The sequence below is a fragment of the Panulirus ornatus genome, chromosome 58, assembly GCF_036320965.1.
Source record: "Panulirus ornatus isolate Po-2019 chromosome 58, ASM3632096v1, whole genome shotgun sequence".
Taxonomy (NCBI): Eukaryota; Metazoa; Arthropoda; class Malacostraca; order Decapoda; family Palinuridae; genus Panulirus; species Panulirus ornatus.
This window is the reverse complement of record NC_092281.1, coordinates 22223038-22244718: the sequence shown is the minus strand read 5'-3', so window position 1 is coordinate 22244718 and position 21681 is coordinate 22223038. Positions and strand designations below refer to the sequence as shown.

The following is a 21681-nucleotide window of genomic DNA, read 5'->3' as shown; positions in this document are numbered from 1 at the left end:
ATATATATATATATATATATATATATATATATATATATATATATATTAGTACTGTAATTATTATTGCTGTAACTATAACTATCATTAATGTTATCATTTGTTCGACGTTTCCCACGTTAGCAAGGCAGCTCCAGGAACACTAAGAAACGGCATTCATTCATTTCTTGACATCCACCCAATAGCTGTCGTGCACAATACACCGACACCAGAGGCCTCTCTCTAGAGCCACGCCCACAGACCTTTCCGTGGCTTCCCTGACTGCTTCATGTGCCCTAGCTCAGCCCAGTGACAGCGCGTCAAACCCTGTATATCACATCGCTCCAATTCTGTCTGTCCCATGCACGCCTCACACCCTCCTGCATGATCAAGTCCCGATGATTTAAAACCTGTCTCCTCATTCTTCCATTTCGTTCTCAGTCTTCCTCTCCTCCTTGCTCCCTCCGCTTTCGACACATGGTACTACTGTTACTCAACTCTCTTCACGCATCCTCTCCATTCGTCCAAATCATTTCAGCACACTCACTTTAGCTTTCTCAGTTACACTCCACTTAGCTTGTCACCGAACCTCTTTTTTACATTGCCGCTCCTTAATCGATGAACCATTATCATAGCACATATTTTCCCCAAACATTTCATTTCCAGCACATCACCCTTCTTCGGTTTTTTAGAATATAGAGCTTAAGACTCGTACCCATACAGCACCATCAAAAATACCCATCTTGGACCCTCACTGGCGGCAACTCCTCTTTCTAAACACTCCTCAATGCACCCAGGTTCCTGGTTCCTTATCTTCTCTGTCGTTCACTTCAGATCCCGCACTTCCATGCACTTTCACGTCCTTTCCCGGGTATCTAAAGCACTCCACACCCTCAGTTTTCTCTCCACTCACACCAACCTGTCTACACACCTTTGCTAAACCTCACAACTTTCCTTCTACTCGCATGAACTTTCTACTTCCTCCTTTTACACACTCTTCCAAACGCAAGACACCAACTTCTGCAGTTTCTTCTTCGAATCTGCTACAAGAGCCGTGTCATCTGAAAACATTAACTGATTCATCTCCAAGGTTCTCATCCCCCCCCCATCACACACACACACACACACACACACACACAGAGCACAACGTAGTCCCTCCACTCATTCCAAAGACCCTCTCACTTATCGCTTTCACCGTCCGATCCATTAACAGATTAAAGAGCCATGGTGATATCCCACACCCGTAAAGCAGACAGACCTTCCCTTGGAACAACTCACCCTTCTTCCTGCTTACTCGCACACATAACTCACTCTCTTGACGATAACTGCTGGCTACTTCTAGCAGCTTTCTGCTCACACAACATACTTGCAGCACTTTCCATATGGCATCGTTATCAACGCTATCTTACGCTTTCTCCAGATCCATAAATACCGCATGCAAATTCCTCTATTTTTTTACAAAAATTCTTCAAACAACACTTGGTCCACGCACCCTCTACCTCTCCTGAAGCCACATTGTTTCAGAAGTGTATATATACATATATCTATATATATATATATATATATATATATATATATATATATATATATATATATATATATATATATATATATATGTGTGTGTGTGTGTGTGTGTGTGTGTGTGTGTGTGTGTGTGTGTGTGTTTCTTTCTTGTGTCTCCCCTGATGATGTAATCATTACACGGAAGTTCACTTGGGAACCTATCGCGTTTCATTTTCCCGTGGACTTATAGTATGAAGTTTGTTGGGGATGAGAGAGCTTGGGAAGTGAGTCAGTTGTTGTTCGCTGATGATACAGCACTGGTGGCTGATTCATGTGAGAAACTGCAGAAGCTGGTGACTGAGTTTGGAAAAGTGTGTGGAAGAAGAAAGTTAAGAGTAAATGTGAATAAGAGCAAGGTTATTAGGTACAATAGGGTTGAGGGTCAAGTCAATTGGGAGGTGAGTTTGAATGGAGAAAAACTGGAGGAAGTGAAGTGTTTTAGATATCTGGGAGTGGATCTGGCAGCGGATGGAACCATGGAAGCGGAAGTGGATCATAGGGTGGGGGAGGGGGCGAAAATCCTGGGGGCCTTGAAGAATGTGTGGAAGTCGAGAACATTATCTCGGAAAGCAAAAATGGGTATGTTTGAAGGAATAGTGGTTCCAACAATGTTGTATGGTTGCGAGGCGTGGGCTATGGATAGAGTTGTGCGCAGGAGGATGGATGTGCTGGAAATGAGATGTTTGAGGACAATGTGTGGTGTGAGGTGGTTTGATCGAGTGAGTAACGTAAGGGTAAGAGAGATGTGTGGAAATAAAAAGAGCGTGGTTGAGAGAGCAGAAGAGGGTGTTTTGAAGTGGTTTGGGCACATGGAGAGGATGAGTGAGGAAAGATTGACCAAGAGGATATATGTGTCGGAGGTGGAGGGAACAAGGAGAAGAGGGAGACCAAATTGGAGGTGGAAAGATGGAGTGAAAAAGATTTTGTGTGATCGGGGCCTGAACATGCAGGAGGGTGAAAGGAGGGCAAGGAATAGAGTGAATTGGAGCGATGTGGTATACCGGGGTTGACGTGCTGTCAGTGGATTGAATCAAGGCATGTGAAGCGTCTGGGGTAAACCATGGAAAGCTGTGTAGGTATGTATATTTGCGTGTGTGGACGTATGTATATACATGTGTATGGGGGGGGGTAGGGCCATTTCTTTCGTCTGTTTCCTTGCGCTACCTCGCAAACGCGGGAGACAGCGACAAAGTATAATAAAAAAAAAATAATATATATATATATATATTTTTTTTTTTTTTTTTTTTTTTTTTTTTATACTTTATATATATATATATATATATATATATATATATATATATATATATATATATATATATATATATATACTCCACCTGCTTGAGGTTACTCCGGAGGAAGAATTCATCAGCGAGGGGCGCTGTGGCTGAAGGTCAGGATAAAGACGTATGTATATCAAGCAACATATTCTGCCTCCGGCAACCGGTGACTGATCATGCAGTACTGCCAACGCCGCTGTGGACATAAGTACTTTGGTAACGCTTCGAACACAGTGTCACACATCGCTAGACCTAAATGGATCAAAACACCGAACTCAAGTACTTACTTTACAGGATCATATATACATAAATTGAATTACGAATTCAAATATTTATGTACTTCTCTTCTGTGAAATATACTTGGGCGTTTGATTGTTTAGCTGCAACGTTAGTAATAAACCTGTTTTCGCATAAAAGAGAATGACGTACGGGATTACACTCCAAATTAACCTAATGGTTTTGTGTGAGTGTGAAAGGGGATAGAGCCGGAGATGACTGCTTTAGCCAGCGCAAATAGGAGCCATTACATCGACTGATATGACCTAACAAATTACCGCCGGGCCGGATGATAATCATCGTACCACACGAACCGTGAGCCTCTCTACCAATACCGTACAAGCTATTCCGACGCAACGTGTTTATCGTACCTTTTCACGATGTTGACTTACCTTGTATCTGTGTCGCAGGTGAGCTACGTAATATCACAGGGGACTATAAGCCCCAGTGATGCTCGGCAATAACTCCAGTGTGCTGGCTCTTCTGTTGATGATGTTATCCATAGATGAGGGACGTGTCCGGGCCATGAGTTACGTCATCCCACGTCTCTGTATGCCTGCACATAATATTGGTATATTCAGAGACCTAATGGAAGACGCACATACTGACATATAGAAGGATATGGGATGATATTATCATGGTAGCCACAAGGAAAATGAAACCAGAAGATCCGAGCGCTTTCGTGGGTATTCGCATCGCGAGCGATACAGAGACGATGAACATAGGCGCAGGTTCTACACACGTATGTATGACAGGTGAGGCGCATGACCGCGTGAGGTGAGGGAGGGCGAAGGGCAAGTAAAGAACAAAAAATAAGTGTGACCAGCTAAAGGTGGGATCAGGTCATGGATTAGCGAGTAAAACATGTACATGTTGACTGTGGAAGGGTCTGATTAATATATGCCTAGACTACGTACGATGTTGAGATTTTCTTTTTTTTTAATAAACTGTGTTTGTGTTGAACCTTGCCCGATTCCTGTACTGCTGTTAGACAGAAATATCAAAGAACCTAGACTCATGAAACACACTTTTCAAAACAATATCCACCTCACTCTTAGGGAGACAGCGACAAAGCAAAATAAATATATAAATGAATATATATATATATATATATATATATATATATATATATATATATATATATATATATATATATATATATATATATATATATTAAATTCTTTCATAATCTGAAGAACTGTGAACATGTACAAGTATATGAGGAAATCCATGACTCAGGCGGTCACACTTCCTACTTCACCTTCACATGACACTTACCTGATGAGTGCATAAGCCTTATCTGTCAGATTTATATATATACATTCATAATCTGCCAATAACCTTTGTCTCCATGTTCGAGTGAAAACTCACGAAAGAGCTACGGATTTTCGTGTTTCATTTTCCATGTGGCTACGAACATATTTCTGAATCACGTAGAGAAATACATAATATATATATACATACATGAATATTGTAATAAGGTCACGATGATGCGTGCAAATGTGTGTGTGTGTGTGTGTGTGTGTGTGTGTGTGTGTGTGAGCGGACTCCTCCTGGTCGAGGTCACACCGATACACAGCGAGAGGACAGTCACCTTTGACGAGGTTGAGCAAAGAACCTCTCGCTCCAAAGAAATCTACATTTCCCTGCAGTGGGATGTAGCGCTGGGGGAGGAGCCTTCAAGGAAGAAGGTAAGGTCTTGGGTATAACCAAGACTCTTTCCTAAGAAATGGTTCCCGGCGTACTTATAGATAATCATACGCACGTGTTACCGGACTCCGCTTACTTTAGATTACATCGCAAGCATGAATGCCCCGGGGCCGTCGTGGCTGTGGTATCGCACTGAGAGAGTATATAGTCTTCTCAAAGCTCTTCTCGCTTCAAAGTAGTCCATCCTGACCCTGCTACTCAGTCTAGCGCAGCCTTACAGCTGCAGGAGTTCCTGGAAAACGGGAACTTGGGGAGAAGAGAGAGAGAGAGAGAGAGAGAGAGAGAGAGAGAGAGAGAGAGAGAGAGAGAGAGAGAGAGAGAGAGAGAGAGAGAACAAGACTCTTTCAAGAAGGTTGTCCCTAGGCAAATGAACAGCTCAGCAAATATATATATATGATCATGAAATACGTGCTTACGACTGATAACGCTCACGCCTCCCACCAACCCAAGGTGAACTTTGTGTCTCGCTGGCGAGGAAACTATTGTGTGTATAAATATACAAATGTAAACAGGTATGTGTGTGTGTGTGTGTGTAATTACCTCTGTACTGTATGGGGAGGGAGCTGTACACTCGTGGGGGCCCCATCTCTTGAACATTGTCTATCATACAACTTAGATTTCTGTATGTCGTCTGTACTAAGCATGTCCTCGGCAATATTATTCGCATGATCCACCACTCTTAGATTAAACAAGTATTTCCTAACTTCTTCCTTTCTTACAAATGTCTTGCTAATTTCATGTTATGTCGTGCGGATCTTCTATTCCAATGTATCTCGAAGAAATATTCGCTATGTCATGGACCCGTTCTGACAACCTATGGTCGTGATCAGGTCACTCCTCACTCTTCTCTCCTTCAGAGTGGGAAAATCTAAAGCATCTTTGTCTTTCCCTGAAACTTAGTCACCTTATTTCCAGTACCACTTTTGTTGCTCTCTTCTGGACCTTCTCTATCAACTCGTGTGTGTAGGTGTGTGTGTGTGTGTGTGTGTGTGTGTGTGTGTGTGTGTGTGGTGTGTGTGTGTGTGTGTGTGCGTGTGTGTGTGTGTGTGTGTGTGTGTGTGTGTGTGTGTGTGCGTGTGTGTGTGTGTGTGATGCAAAGTCCTCGTCCACAACGGACTCGGGGAGAGATGGTCAGAGTGAGGGATGGCTAACACCAGACACCGATCCTTACCAACTGTGTCGCTCAAACCTTCCTGACGTGTTTGGCACTGGTGGGAGGGGGGGGGGTCCTCCTTCCATTGTGAGGGAGGGGGGGGGTCGGCTTATGACGGTGATAGGGGGTAGGATTGTGACGGTCAGGGGGGTGGGGGGAGGGGAGGAACACCTCTCAATTTGTCTGTCCGTGTATTCCTTCCTCCCTCACTCTTACCCACACACAGACAAACACACTTTCCCGCTCTTCACAGTGCCAAGGAGAAGACCTGGGGGAGTGAGGGGAGGGTAAATAGGGCGTTGGGGAGGGGAAGGGAGGGTGGCACCGTAATTCATTAAGGCTCCTAATTAATTAAAGGGAATTCTGACGACCCGGCAGTCTCCTGGGCGCGATTATATCATTTAAAGTGTGGCGTTAATGTGCCATCCAGTTATTCTAAGTAAGAGATCAGAGGGCAATGGGAGGTACAAGACGAGAAGGAGAGGGAGGGACGAGTAGGTCCAAGAGGGAAGTATATATATATTTTAATTTTCCAAAAGAAGGGGCAGAGAAGGGGGCCAGGTGAGGATATTCTCTCAAAGGCCCAGTCCTCTGTTCTTAACGCTACCTCGCTAATGCGGGAAATGGCGAATAGGTTGAAAGAAAAAGAAATATATATATATATATATATATATATATATATATATATATATATATATATATATATATATATATTCTGCATATCGCCAATATCTGCAACAATTCAAACATCGACTCCTCATATTACAAGACTCGTCACGCGCAAGATGCAACGTTCACAATGAAGAAGCTACACTCACCTCACACTGACAGAATTACTTATCACACTTCTTGACTTGAGGTCCCGCCCGGTGGAAGTGGCCAGCTTCCTGTGCGCTGCGGAAGCACCATTGAAGAGGCGTCTGGGGAAGGAAAGTGGAGTGTGTGTGTGTGTGTGTGTTTGTGTGTGTGTGTGTGTGTATGTGTGTGTGTGTGTGTGTGTGTGTGTGTGTGTGTGTGTGTGTATACAATAAAGAGGTGGTGGTAAAAAGTTGCCCTTGGCTTCCAAGCGACCAAATCAGACGACATAGTTGGGCATCTTATGACCCGAACCGATTAAGGCCCAGACCTTCTCCTGACGGATCGAGCGCTACGGCTGACCGCTGAGGTACACATGACACACCCATTTGCGATGGACAGCCAAAGAGAACTGTGTGGAAGGTGAGGGCGAGGCAGAGTATGGGTGTTGCTCATCTTACTTAATCCAGGTGGGTCGAGCAGGTAGGGAAGCAAAAATGATTAGAAAGTGCACTAATGTGCTTGGATATATCATTATATATAGACGGATGAGAGAGAGAGAGAGAGAGAGAGAGAGAGAGAGAGAGAGAGAGAGAGAGAGAGAGAGAGAGAGAGAGAGAGAGAGAGGTGGGGTGGGGTGGGGAGGCATTATGCGGTGTGAGTGGTCATAAAATACAGAGTATTGCGTATTGCGTAACAGTGTACCGGAAAAAAATATATATATATATATACATCAAAAGTCATTTTACTTAAGAAGAGAAACTCATTTTATAGAAGTTTTATATGATTCTTTTTTATTTAAAAGAATATATTCGTATTTTTTCTTTACATATATAGGCCAGTAATTTGTGGTAAATTTTGTTTCTTGACCTGCACGGGTAAGAAAGATAAGTGATATTAAATTCCTTTTCAAAAGCCTGAAGAAATTTGTGATATTACATAATTCATACGTGGGAAAGTCTCTCTCACACAAGAGTGCCATATAGCTTAGCATATATCGTAATTGTCTAGTTGCCCGAGAATACTCAAAAATAAAAATTGGGTAAAAATGTGTAGGAAACGGAGTCTTACCGCCATTTTATAGTTACCGGATCACTGAAGTGGGTGCGGCATTTTGTTTTTTCTTTTCAAAAAGACGGGAAAACAAGAGCGTAAAATACTCTCCCCGTAACACACAACTAGGAATAAAAAATCGTTAACACACACACACACACACACACACACACACACACACACTCACAGACAGACAGACAGACAGACAGACAGACACACACACACACACACACACAAGTGGTGCAATGGTTAGCATCGCTGACAACAAATCACGCCCGGGCTCACCCGGTTTCGAATCCAGGGCTCGGCAGTCGGCCCACAGCCACTCAAGCTGTTCATCCTTCCTCGCGGCTGGGTGATAAATGTGTACCTGGCTTAGTGTGTGTGTGTGTGTGTGTGTGTGTGTGTGTGTACAGATATGAATGTAATATACTGGGTCAATAAACACGAGTGTAAAACACTTGCCGTACACCACAAACAGTATTCACAAATAAGATTCATAATGCCATAACATAAATATGAAGTAACTTATTGCGATTTCATATCTGATCCTTTTAAACATATCAAGAAGCATAACTTAAAACTTTAAGCAACCAGAATTTCACTTTTAAAAGAGTTTGCCTGAATTTTGCCGTCTGGAATACACGCCCGTGGAAACAGGCCGGATAAAGTTGTTGACATGGCTGTGGTGTCGCGCCTCCCGCAGCCACACCCGCCAACCTATCCTCCAACTTCAGAAAAATTCCCCCAGCTTCACGCCTGAAGGTGTCTCCAGGCGAGCAATGACGTACTGGTGAATGTAAAGTGACTTGTTCATGAAGGAGACGCGACAAGTTCCAGTATTCTGCTTCCGACTTGGGAAGGGAGAGAGGGCGAAGGGAGGGGAAGGGAAACATTTGAACACCATGACGTAACGGAACGGAATATGACAACCAGTAAAGACGCTAAATTAAGGTGAGGGTAAATTACGGCAACAAATATAACAAAACCACGACGACAAACTAAACAAAGGAGGCAAAAATACGACACAAGAGATGATTCTGTCGTTTGGCTGGCTGGCTGGCTGGCGCCAATCTGTAGAGGGTTGCGTTTATCAAGTTGACCATGAATATACAATCTGTAAAAATATTTTCCTCGTAAGTCTGGCGCGTGTTGGTTCACGGAGTCCGGTCAGGTCTGGCAGTGAGCGATCTACAATTGCTGCAAATGTGGCCCAAAATTCGTAATTCAGGACCGGCGACAACTTGGCCATAACTGGTCGAGTTGTTTCTTTTTTTACTGGCTATTTTTTTCTTCTCTGCCGCCGCCGCCGCCGCCCTGCTTCACCACCGGCGGGAGTGATGGCGTTGCTCCAGCAACCTTGGTGATACTGTGTATTGATATGTATTTACTGGCACCTGCAAACTCTCAACGAGAAATACAGGGAGAGGGAGAGAATAGACAGACAAATAGATATACATGGATAAACGGATAGATAAACATACATGGATAAACGAATAGATAAAGAAACAGAGAGAGAGAGAGAGAGAGAGAGAGAGAGAGAGAGAGAGAGAGAGAGAGAGAGAGACGGTGGGAAGTAAGCCGGCACGAGATCCTGACCTGAGCAAGACACATATTCTAGCATGTAATATGGCCAGCCACTCACTTCAACAAGGCCCTCACTCCAGCAAGGCGGTAATTCAACGAGCTACTAACAATGGCGAGACATACGCCTCCCGTTGCCAGACGTACGAACACCACGCTCAGCGCCGCGCTGAGCCACGACATCAGCGTGCGATATTATCGTGGGATTATTTAGCATAAATTTGACGACTGTTCTCGGCGGAATAAAAGACTCCCGTGTCAATATCGTTCATTACTGGCCGACCAATGTCGGGAGTCTCGACGTGATGTGGGTACGGAACTTTGGCCTGGCCGGAGAGGAGTACAGATTTCACGGCGGCATTTGCTGGGAAGTACCGATTTTACGGTGAGATAACCGCGATAACACAGGGATTGATGTTAACACTGCGTCGATAATGCCAGTCTTATCGTCATATTTCCGCCCTGATAATGAGTGAATGATGATATTTTCGTCAGCATTTGTGAGAAGGGCAGGGATGAACAGACATGTAAATAGGTAAAGTTCAACTCGAACGTGGAGTTTTTTTTTAGCCACGGCACTAAAACCACACACACACACACACACACACACACACACTATGCCAAATGATGCCTCTGTTAAAGCAAAGCTTGACTGAAATATAACGGATAATACTGGATAACTAGTGTTTTTGAGCATCCACCTAATGGTAGAATAATGTCGAGAAAATTAGAGAACAAGTATAAGATTAATAACTCGAAATATGCCGTCGTATTCAATCTTTATGTACATTAGCGAAAAGCTGCTCCCTACTCACACTAATATATATATATATATATATATATATATATATATATATATATATATATATATATATATATATATATATATATATATATATCTTTTCTTTCAAACTATTCGCCATTTCCCGCGTTAACGAGGTAGCGTTAAGAACAGAGGACTGGGCCTATGAGGGAATATCCTCACCTGTGTGTGTGTGTGTGTGTGTGTGTGTGTGTGTTACCGCTTCAAGGGAGTCCATCTTGCCCCTGTTTACGGAGTGGAAAAAGGGGTCCTGAGGTAACGTCAGAAAGGGGTCCTGAGGCTATTATGAATAATACGTATACAGACAAGATTTCAACCTAATGAGCAGGTTACGTCGCAAGTCGAAGAATCCGTCGTAAGTCAAACCATGAAAACCAATGTTATTAAAGGCGAGTTGGTTACGTTCTTGATCACATTTTTCTCAATGTAACTCTTCCACATGGATTATACTGGGCCTGACACAGCCCACCTCGTCTGCTATATACAGCACCACACTCTTTGTCAGGACGTAATTTAGATATGTAACGAAAACTTATTCAAAAAGGCTCTGTATTGAAACACGGATATGATGGCTTTCAGTTCTGCTGGACTGAGATGGGGTCGGCTAATGGTTACAAGGAAGGGGAAGGGAGAGTGGTTACAGGGAGAAAGGAGGGGTAGTCACAGGGAGCGGGAGTGAGGGAGGGAATGGTTACAGAGAGGGAGAAGGAGAGGCCACCTGGATTATCTATACCACAATCTGAAACGTCTGATCGACGTACGTTGCTAATACCAAAAAGGAACTGCACGCGATCTTTAACAGACTTGAGGAAAGGAACAGAGTGGAATGGGGATAGGATGGAAGGCTACTGCCCAGGAAGGAGAGCCAGGGTTGGTAGGTAGGTTTGTTTACGTCTACTTCTGAATCACCTGATCCGGCAAATGCCTCAAGTGAAGGACATTCAGACGTATTCAACTGCCTACATTAACTATGCATGCGATAAAGTGTTGGGCAGTGGCGGTAAACACGACCGAACGTATTTTAAAAAGATGGTTGGATACATATCGAGTGATATTCTACTTTTTAAATCAAAATATATTTTATACGTATACAAGTATCTGAAACATGGCGATCTAATTCACTGCTAAAAGAAAATGTTCTTTCAAACATAAAAAGGCATATCGATAAACCAAAAAAATATGCTCCGCTTTTTCTTCCCAATTTTTGTTGCTAGTCAAAGCACGGCGTCGTAAGTCGATACAACCTACGGTAGCTCATGAGGTGGCGTGAGTCCGACGCGTCGCAACTCTATCTATCTATCTATCTATCTATCTATCTATATATATATATATATATATATATATATATATATATATATATATATATATATATATATATCGTGGGGCACACTATTCAAGAATGCATGCAAGACACTCCACCACATTTTTCTGTTTACTTATCCTCTGAATGAAGTAAGTTAACGGTACCGAAGCAAAAACGGTAACAAAAAAAAAAAATGCTTACTTAACAGAAAACGGTAGCTGCAGACAATGCCAGCCTAGCCGACAACGCTAACAAGGCAAATCACTCAGACGGAACATATTATTTTCCAGCTTTAATTACAATACTGCGTAAGCTACACCCAGGTCAAATTGTGGCTGATAAACATCCGAACAAAAGGCAGGGTAGCGTGGTCCGCTAGCTTAGCATGGTCAACATTATACCCAGCAGTATGTCAGACATGGTTAATCTGGTGTCCTATTAGAAGACTATCATGAGTTAATTGTGATGAACTCTAATGAAGGATAATTATATTCTAGAAGGTATGAGAGAAAGAGAGAGAAAAAAAAGTCACTCATTTACGAGAGGCAAATTTTATCTATATGAATTTGTATTTATAAATAACCACAATCGTAATTGCAAGCAAGATTAGCATATTTCAGATATGCACACTGAACAGACACATGTAGACAACGTGTCGCTGGGAGATCATCCGCTGTGCTTCAATACGTCGATAAATCTTGATAGGTACTGACTGGACGTGACCCCCAACCGCTTATATTGAAATTCCACGATGAAGAGGAGTGGGGGGTGATCAGATCTTAAACTCCACACCCGCCACAGCCATATCGCCCAACACAGCGCATAGTAAGAGGATTATACTCACATGACAGCTGTAACAGGAGTCGATCACTGCCTATAACAACACGATGAGACATCAGGTGCACACAAAGGAGAATGCCATCAGTTGTGTTAACGCTTGAAGGCGGGATTGTAAGCTGGTGGGATGTTGTACTGTGTGATGATGTAAGGACTGGCGCGGATTAGCTGGTGTTCGGTCTAATATCCATCGGAGGTAAAGAAACACTCAAGAGTACATGTACCACCACGCATCCTGGGATGTGCAAATGAATCACACACTCCACCCAGCCTTTGAGTGGTAAGTTAGCTATTTCTCATGAGACCCCCTGCAGCACCCAGACAGCTGGCCACGTCCATGGATCGGGACTATAAGTGATTAAGTACAGTGATGTGTGTGCGTCTATGTAGTGAGTTCAGGGTACTGAGTGGTAAGTGCTTGGCTGTTTTCTTCTATGGTAGTCGTATCGTGTGCATGAAGGGTCTTGGAGTATGTAGGAAAGGTGTTCGAGGAGCTGTAATGATGGGTGACTGATGTCCAGAGCGTAGACGGAGGAGCGCGACTCGTGTTTGTCTGGGGAATGTGGTTTCTGAAGAGTGTGTATGTGGTGGGTTGGAGTTAAAGGTTGAGTTGGGAGGTCGGATGTATACTGGTTGTCGGGTCAGTTCGGTATGGATGGGTTTTGGTAGTGTTATGTTTGTTGGGGGGTTGGGGGAGGGGGGATCTGTGAGTAGGGGGTTACTGAACTGTGAGGCAAGGGGCAAGCGTTTATTTCTACGTAGAAATTGGTAGTTAGTTACAGAGTGGTTCGCGTGGGAGGGGTCAAGTGCTGTTACACAGAATTGACTGCCGAGCATGTTGAGGTGGGACTGTACTGAAAGGATCTCTGTTTCACTGTGACGCTGTCGCGCGTTTGTGATTGCTATTTTTGTGGTTTGCAGCTTCGTTATACTTGCTTCAGAGTGGGTGGAAGACCAGACAGGTGAAGCATAAAGTGGAGCGGATAAACACGGTGTGCAGGATGTCGACGGATTCTTTTTCTTGTCCCAATTTGGTGCCAGTTAGTATTGTGAGGCGTCTGGTTTGCGTGCTACTTTTTGTGCTGATGTTACTAATGTAGAGAGTGAGTGTCATGGGTGTTGTAAGTAGTGTCTAGAATGGTTGGTGTTTTGTTCAGTGGGACAGACTGGCCATTCAAGGTGACTGTAGGGTGTGAGCTGCATTCGTTTCTGCCTTGGGTTAAAACAGTAATTGATGAATTCTGTGGATATGTATACATTCTGTTCTTGGTGAGCCTTTCTTCCAAGTGTGTAATACAACGCTGCACATTTGATGTTGTTACCGTGTTGTCAGGGTATTGTGATTGTGAGGTCGTCTGCATATGAGTCTCGCCGGAGGTAATGGGAGGTCATGTAGGAAGAGATGGATGAGAAATGGAGAACGGACTAGTCACCGGGGAACTCCACTGTAGAGTGTAAGTGTCGTAAAAGTGAAGCTATTGTGAATGACTCTGGGCACGGCGGCCGGTTTTGAAATTAGCGAACCACTATATGTCACTGCTGTGGAGGATGGTGTCAAGAATCTGTCGTGTGAGGATGTGTCGGCGAACAGTGTCAAATGCTTTGTTTAATGTCTATTGCCACTAGTACTGTGCAGGACGGGGGCTAAGGTAAGTTGATTCCATCTACATTGTGTGAGGTCAGAGTGTAGCGTTGTGGTGAAATGTCTGGGATCTGAACCCATGCTGGGAGGGTGGGATGTGGGATATATATATATATATATATATATATATATATATATATATATATATATATATATATATATATATATATATATATACATGAGTTAACGGTCTCCACCTGCTCGATGTTAAACCGCGAGTGAAAAGTCACCTTTGGCGAAGCCGTATCACAGGGAGTACAGTCTCGTCAAATAACGTCTCACTCTAAAGGAGCCCACATTCCCCTGCTACTGGATGTAGAACAACCCTGGACTGCAGGAGCAACTGCAAGCAAGTCGTGGATAACACCTGGACTTCTACTTAGAAAGATGTCCTGGGGTAATTATGACTCAATATATATATATATATATATATATATATATATATATATATATATATATATATATATATATATATATATATATATATATATGGGTCTGCCAACCAATTACGGCAAGAGCTTCCCCTCTAGCCTTCAATTCATCGTCATTTTTTGTAAATGTAAAAACGTGAATACTGCAGCCAGGTCTGTACCTGCAGCCAGGTCTGTATTTACCCCAATATTCGCTACCCTCCCTCCCAACACACACACACACACACACACACACACACACACACACACACACAGAAAGACTTAAAGGCAAATAAAATGCAAACAAACACATATACAACATTGACAAATGCGCGCACATCCATAGCGATACTGGCCATGAGTCAGCACGGGCCAGTCTGGGGTTGGACCCGCATGGGTTCGGAACTCAGGCGTGGCAGTCAGCCAACACCCACCCCAGGTGTTCATCCTCCCCCCGGGGCTGGTCCAGAAATGGGTACCTGGCTCAGAGCGGGATGTGTGTGTGTGTGTGTGTGTGTGTGTGTTCACAAAACACCACCTCTTCCCAAACACGCCCAAATTCGCAGAAAGCTACCCAGCGACACAGTAGAATAACAAGGACACAATATTTCTATCGCGGAGACTTTAACAGAGAATATAATGAACAATGGACACGATGCTGTGCATCCTAGTGGAAATGTCAGTCATACATCTCGCTGATGTGATGTTCTTCTCTGATATTCAAAATGTTAAAAACATTTACATGAGAGAGAAAATATCACAAAAAAACAATAGGCATGACGGACTGTGGGCGATATTGGGAGGTTATAGCCCTAGCAATAAGCGCTGGCGATATTTAAAGGTCAGTAAATGCCGACAATATTTGGAGGGAACAGATTCGAATATAGAGCGCTGGCGATATTTGGAGGCAATGCGGCCTTCAGCACCAGCAGCGCTGACGATGTTTCAAGAGGTCGTAACGCCACAGTCAAGGCTGCCGATGGTCAGAGATCAGAGGCGCCCCCCCAAAAAAAATAAGGTCTGGTGATATCTGACGCTCAGATCCCGAATGGAAAGTCCGGTGGTATTTAAATGTCAAATCCCAATGTAAGGGTTCCGGTGATATTCAAATGTCAGATCCCGAATATAAGGGGTGTTGATATTCAAAGAATGTAAGTAATGCCGAAAGGAAATTCTGCTTTTCTGAACAAATGCTGAGGAGGTTGCCAGGCGCACGATGACTAACCCATACAAATGCCAATAGTTTGTCTACTTCCTTGGCAGGATAGAAATTCCAGACACCTGGGGTGATGTATTTTCGGTAGAGTATATTACTGTTAAGCACAATATTTTTGACGGCAATATGGGTGGTATGAGGAGGACAAATAGAGGGGATAAGTGGTTTTACCACTGAACAATGCTAATCCGCCGTTCTCCGGCAGAACGCAACAAAGGATTTGTTATTGCCGGAGCGTCTGCTCAGTGTTAGTCCAAGTCTATAAAACTGATGGCCAGCTGGTGAGCGGTCCCCAACCATACGGGCGAACGAACAGACGAAGACCAGATCTGCCAGTAACCCCAGCAGATGGGCTCGTGACATTCAAGGATCAAAACTTCAACATAAGGGATAATACTATAAAAAAAAAAAGGTAAATCCCTAACGTGAGGGATGGAGATCCCGAATGTAAGGGCTGGTCAAATTTCTTATAGGTCATATAGCAACAATATAAGGACGAGTGATACATAAAGGTCAAATATAGAATATATAAGCTGGTGACATTCAAATCTCATATTCAAATGTAAGGTCGGGTTCCATATATACATGGGCTGGTGATATCTTCAGATAAGATCCCGAATATAAGGACCGGTGATACTTAAAGGTCACATCCCCAATATTTCGACTGGCGATATTCAAGAATTCACATGGATTGGCGATATTCAATAGTGGCAGGCCTAAAATAAGAACTGACTTTATCTCAAGGTCAGAGTACCTTTGTAAAGGCTGATGACATTCAAAGGTCAAAGACCCAACACAAAGGTGGCTTGGTTTAAAGGTCAGAGTCCCCAATATAAGGGCTGGAGATATCCCAAGGTCACGTCTGCAATATGCTGGAGTGGCGATACTGTGGAGGTTATAGACCCAGTCATATAAGAGGTGTCCACATTTAAATGACACCGCCTTACTGTAAGTGCCAGTGACACATAACTGACACAGTCCCGAAAAGAAGGGCTTAGCCCTACTGAAATATCGAAGCCTGGGCCAATACAAGAACTAGATGTAGTCAAAGCTTGTATTTTAAAGATCTGAGAGGCACTGGGGTTTGTTGATACTGGAGTGAGAGGTGGAGGATATCTTACATATCGATCAGGAAACATTTACGTAATAAGAATCTGACACAGGCACAATGGACGAAGTAAACTGACACGATGTTAAAGAGTTCTGTAAAAAAGAAAAAAAAAACTTCCCCATCCTTTGTAAGTCATGAACTGGTTTTACAGAATTACACAACCACATTTGGCTACGTTTCCCTGAAGCTATGTAAATGATGACTTATTTACGTAATCCGCAGAACCCACAACGCTACCTTATCCTGTGTAAATGACGAGTGGTGTACATGATTTACAAGCAATAACTTTCTCTCTGATCCTGTATACATAACAGAGTGGTTTACATAGTTTACATATAATAACTCACTCCATAACCCAGTGGAAATGAAGTTTAGTTTACATAATTTACGAAAAACTGTAGCATATTCTTGGTCTCTGTAAGTGATGAGTTGTTTACATCATTTTCAAACAACAACCAGTTTACGTAATTTATGAACGCAGAACTCTTTATAATCTTATGTAAATGACTGATTTACACAATTCACAAACATTAACTGTATATCTCCATGCTCCAGTGTAAATGAATATTCATTTACACTTCACAAACAAGACAGTTGCCATCTCCATGATTATTTATTTATGAAAACTGGTTAAATGATTTACGAACTGTAACTGTGTGAAACAGTTTAGTTTAACCTTGTCCCCTTATCTTACAGTGGAACGCTGTATCTGTGTGATATACAACACACCGATGTATCCATATGTTACAGTGAAACAGTTACTCCTCCTGTATCGTACAGAACACACAGCTCTGCCCCTGTTACAGTGAAATACTTGCTGTACCTGTCTGTTGCAGAGGACCCACTGTACTCACACGTTACAGTGAAGGACTTAGGTCCGCGCGTATGTTAGATAGGGAACACTCACAGTACCCATATAGAGGGGACACCCATGGCACCTGTAACACCGCATGTTACAGGGGGGACGATCGCTGAACCCACACGGTACAGGTGAACGCTCATGATTTCCCCATGTTAAAGGAGAACACTTAATCTACCAGTATATTACAGGAGAGAACTCAGTATACCTGTATATGTCTGGGAAATACCTACGCCGCCCTTATGTTACAGGTCAACACTGACTGTACCCGTATGTTACAGGTCAACGGGGTCATCAACAACACAGGTCACAGCGTCGTTTTGACCTTAGGAGTGCCAGGTCATCACCACACTGCAATCAATATTACTGGGGGTCCGCTCTCCTACAGGTACCAGGTCAGTATCTACTGGTACATAATGGTACCAGGTCAGTATCTATTGGTACATAATGGTACCAGGTCAGTGTATACAGGTACAAAGTGGTAACAGGTCAGTACATACAGGTCCATATACATACCAGGTTCGTATCTACAGGTACAAAGTGGGACCAAGTCAGCATCTTTAGGTCCGTATCTACAGGTACTACGTCAGTACCTACAGGTACATAAAGGTATCAGGTCAATATCTACAGGTACCAGGTCAGCATCTACAGGTACATATAGATACTAGGTCAGTATACAGCTACCAGGTCAAGCTTTAAACTAATAGATATCAGGTCAAACTTGCATCTATTAGATATCAGGTCAAGCTTATTACTATTAGATCTCAGGCAAGCTTATAGCTATCACATATCAGGTCAAGCTTATAGCTATTATCTATTAGGTCAAGCTTATAGCTATTATCTATTAGGTCAAGCTTATAGCTATTATCTATTAGGTCAAGCTTATAGCTATTATCTATTAGGTCAAGCTGATAGCTCTCATATATCTATCTATCTATCTATATATATATATATATATATATATATATATATATATATATATATATATATATATTGGGTGGAGCTCATGGTAACAATATATCAAAAAAGTTTATAGATATCATATATGAGGTCAAGCTTTTACATATTAGATACAAGATCAAGCTTATGGCTGTTAGACATCAGGCAAGCTTATCGCCAACAGATATCAGGTCAAGCTTAAGTCTATTAGATATCAAGTCTAGCTAAGGTCTATTAGACATCAATTCAACCGCTGAAAGTTCAAAGGTCATAACTCATAGAAATCCAGTGGTAATAACCCGTGAAACAGGTACAGCTGGGCGGGAACTCCCCCGCCTGAGTTACAGGAAGGGGAGGTACAGGTGACGGAGGGTCCTCAATGTTGAGTTACACTCAAGAGGAAGGTCCGATGGGTGAGTTACAGGTCACGGAAAGTCATGTATGTTGAGTTACAGTCAAAGGAAGGTCCAACGGTTGAGTTACAGGATACGGCGAGTCCTGAATGGTGAGTTACAGGACACGGGGGGATGTGAAGGTGAGTTACAGGTCTTATATAATCAAGCGATGAGTGTCGTCTCTCTCTCTCTCTCTCTCTCTCTCTCTCTCTCTCTCTCTCTCTCTCTCTCTCTCACACACATACACACTTATCATCCCAATCTCTAATCCTATAACCCTCTTCCCTAACTCTTCAGCCCCAATCACCAATCAGCCTCTCTTGATTCGAAATTTTCGATCTTACTGCCTTCCAATCCCTAATCTTCACACCCGTAATTCTTTATATCAATCTTCCAGTTCACTATATCATCTGTACGAATCTTCACTTCCTAATCTTTAAGTGTAATATCTAATCCTCCAACGCACGCGGCAATCTTCCCCTCCTTAACCCCAAATCCCCAATCTTTACCTAAATGTACCCAAGATCCCATGTGCTAAACCGGATCTCTTCAGTTCATTTCCAGCCCCCGCCCCCAATCCTCACTTCTGTGACCACATCTCCCAATCCTCGCCTCTGGCACCTGTCTTTACCCTCATCTCTATGGTGCTAATCCCCAATCCTCTCTCACTAATCCAGATTCCAATCTTCACCTCCTTAGTCCCAATATCCAGTCCTGCCCACCTTATTCCCAATCCTTCCCTGCCTCAAACACAATAGCTGAGTTTCAGTTCCAATCTTATGTTCCAATCCTCATATCTAATCCTTAGTTGTAAGTTCTTGGGATCAATTCCTTTGTTTCTTCCCTCTGATGACGGATCTAATCCTCCTGATGTTAATCCACAGTTCCAATCCCCAGTCCTCTAAGACTATTCTCAGTCACAAAGACTTTTCTTTCCCTTCAAATTCCTCTGTCTTACCTTAGTCCCAATCGCCAATCTTCATTTCCACGGTCCAACCCTAATCCGTATCTCATTTAGTCCATTCCCTAATCCTTCCTTACCTCATTGGTTTCAGTCCAAAGACTGAAGTGTTTACTTCTAATCCCTAAGCATCAAACGTACTCTTGTTCTTTAATCGTATCAACTCAATCCTAATCTCTAATCCTCCTCCTAAGGCCATTCCAATCCTAGCTCCTAATCTTTTCCATATTGGTCTTCGCTAACACATCCTCAATGTGCCCAAATCACATAATTTCCCTAATCACACAAGCTCGTGCAGACATCAAGACCCAAATCCTAATCACACTTTTACGCCTACAATCACAAAATCATAACCTAAGACCCAATCACACTCCCAAGAGCGTTCACCAGTGCATGCCCCAATCCCAATCTCCCTAATCCTTGATTCTCCCACGTCCCTGTCTTGCTGTGTTTACCCTCTAATCACCCTTGGCTGACTCCTGATGAGGCGAGTTACTGCAGCAAGTAATGAGTGCTAATTGTTAGCAGCTTATCCCCGGGTCCGTCGTCTGCAATGGGTTCAGCAAACGTCGCTAACTTTAGCATTCCAACCAACTCGCGAAATAGCAAACGTTGCCAGCTTTAGCAATGGGACGAGCTGGTGAGCGGTAGTGAAGTGTGTCGCTTGCTATAGCGTTACCAATAGCTGGATGACTTACAAAAAGCCGCTAACTCTAGCAAGCAGACCAGCTGGTGAGTTCAGCAAAGGCCGCTAATCTGAGCACTCAAACCAGCTGGTGAGTTAACCAAACGTCACTAACTTAAACACTTCAAGCCAGTGACGTGTAACGAGGTGATTACTGCTCGTTAAAGTCTCGCTGAGCTCTTTAACAATGGTCTTTTGCCCCAAAGTGTTCAACGAACGATTTCATTTTAGGGTTGCAGACACCAGTGTAGTCTGAAGTGGGTCCTGAAGTACAAGTTAGTGAAGTTAATGTGATGAATCCACAGTTAAGGGTCTATGTTAAACCAACCGTGTTCTATAATTTCCGGACGAGTCGGAAGAACCCTTGAGTACGACCCTTGAGTACGACCCTTGAGCACGATCGTCCGACCCTTGAGCACGACCCTACGACCCTTCAGCACGATCGTCCGACCCTTGAACATGACCCTACGATCCTTGAGCATGACCGTATAACCCTACGACCCTTGAGCACGACCTTACGACCCTTGAACATGACCCTACGATCCTTGAGCATGACCGTATAACCCTTGAGCACGACCTAACGACCCTTGAGTACGACCTTACGACCCTTGAACGTGACCCTACGATCCTTGAGCATGACCGTATAACCCTACGACCCTACGACCCTTGAGCACGATCTTACGACCCTTGAACGTGACCCTACGACCCTTGAGCACGACCATATAACCCAGAAGCATGACCCTACGCCCCTTGAGCACGACCCAACGACCCTTGAGTACGACCTTACAATCTTTAAGCAAGACGGTGCTACCCTCGAGAATGAGGGCACGACACTTGAGCACGACAGTAAGACCCTTTGATCACAACGGCACGACCCTTGTACAGTACTATATACGACCCTTGAGCACGACTGCACGAGCCTTTAAACGTGACTTTACGACCCTTGAGCACAATGTCCTGGTCTTTGAGCGTCGTATCTTCGTGCTCACGGGTTTCGTACCGTCGTACCTTTACGATGTCCGGATGTGTTCGACGCATTTTTTTTTAACTCGACCACATTCACTTCAACATTTATCTTATTTACGGATAACAGGAATTCCGTTTATACGGAAC

The 21681-nt window shown here is 43.4% G+C and overlaps 1 protein-coding gene across 1 annotated transcript in view; it reads left to right on the top strand.

The window, feature by feature from the left end:
* LOC139766656 (carbonic anhydrase-related protein 10-like) overlaps positions 1-21681 on the top strand; it is a 167499-nt gene that overhangs the window by 115652 nt on the left and 30166 nt on the right. The window contains exon 4 of the mRNA XM_071695550.1: positions 17870-17983. Within this exon, the coding sequence (XP_071551651.1) occupies positions 17870-17983 (114 nt within the window). The remainder of the gene's footprint in view (positions 1-17869; positions 17984-21681) is intronic.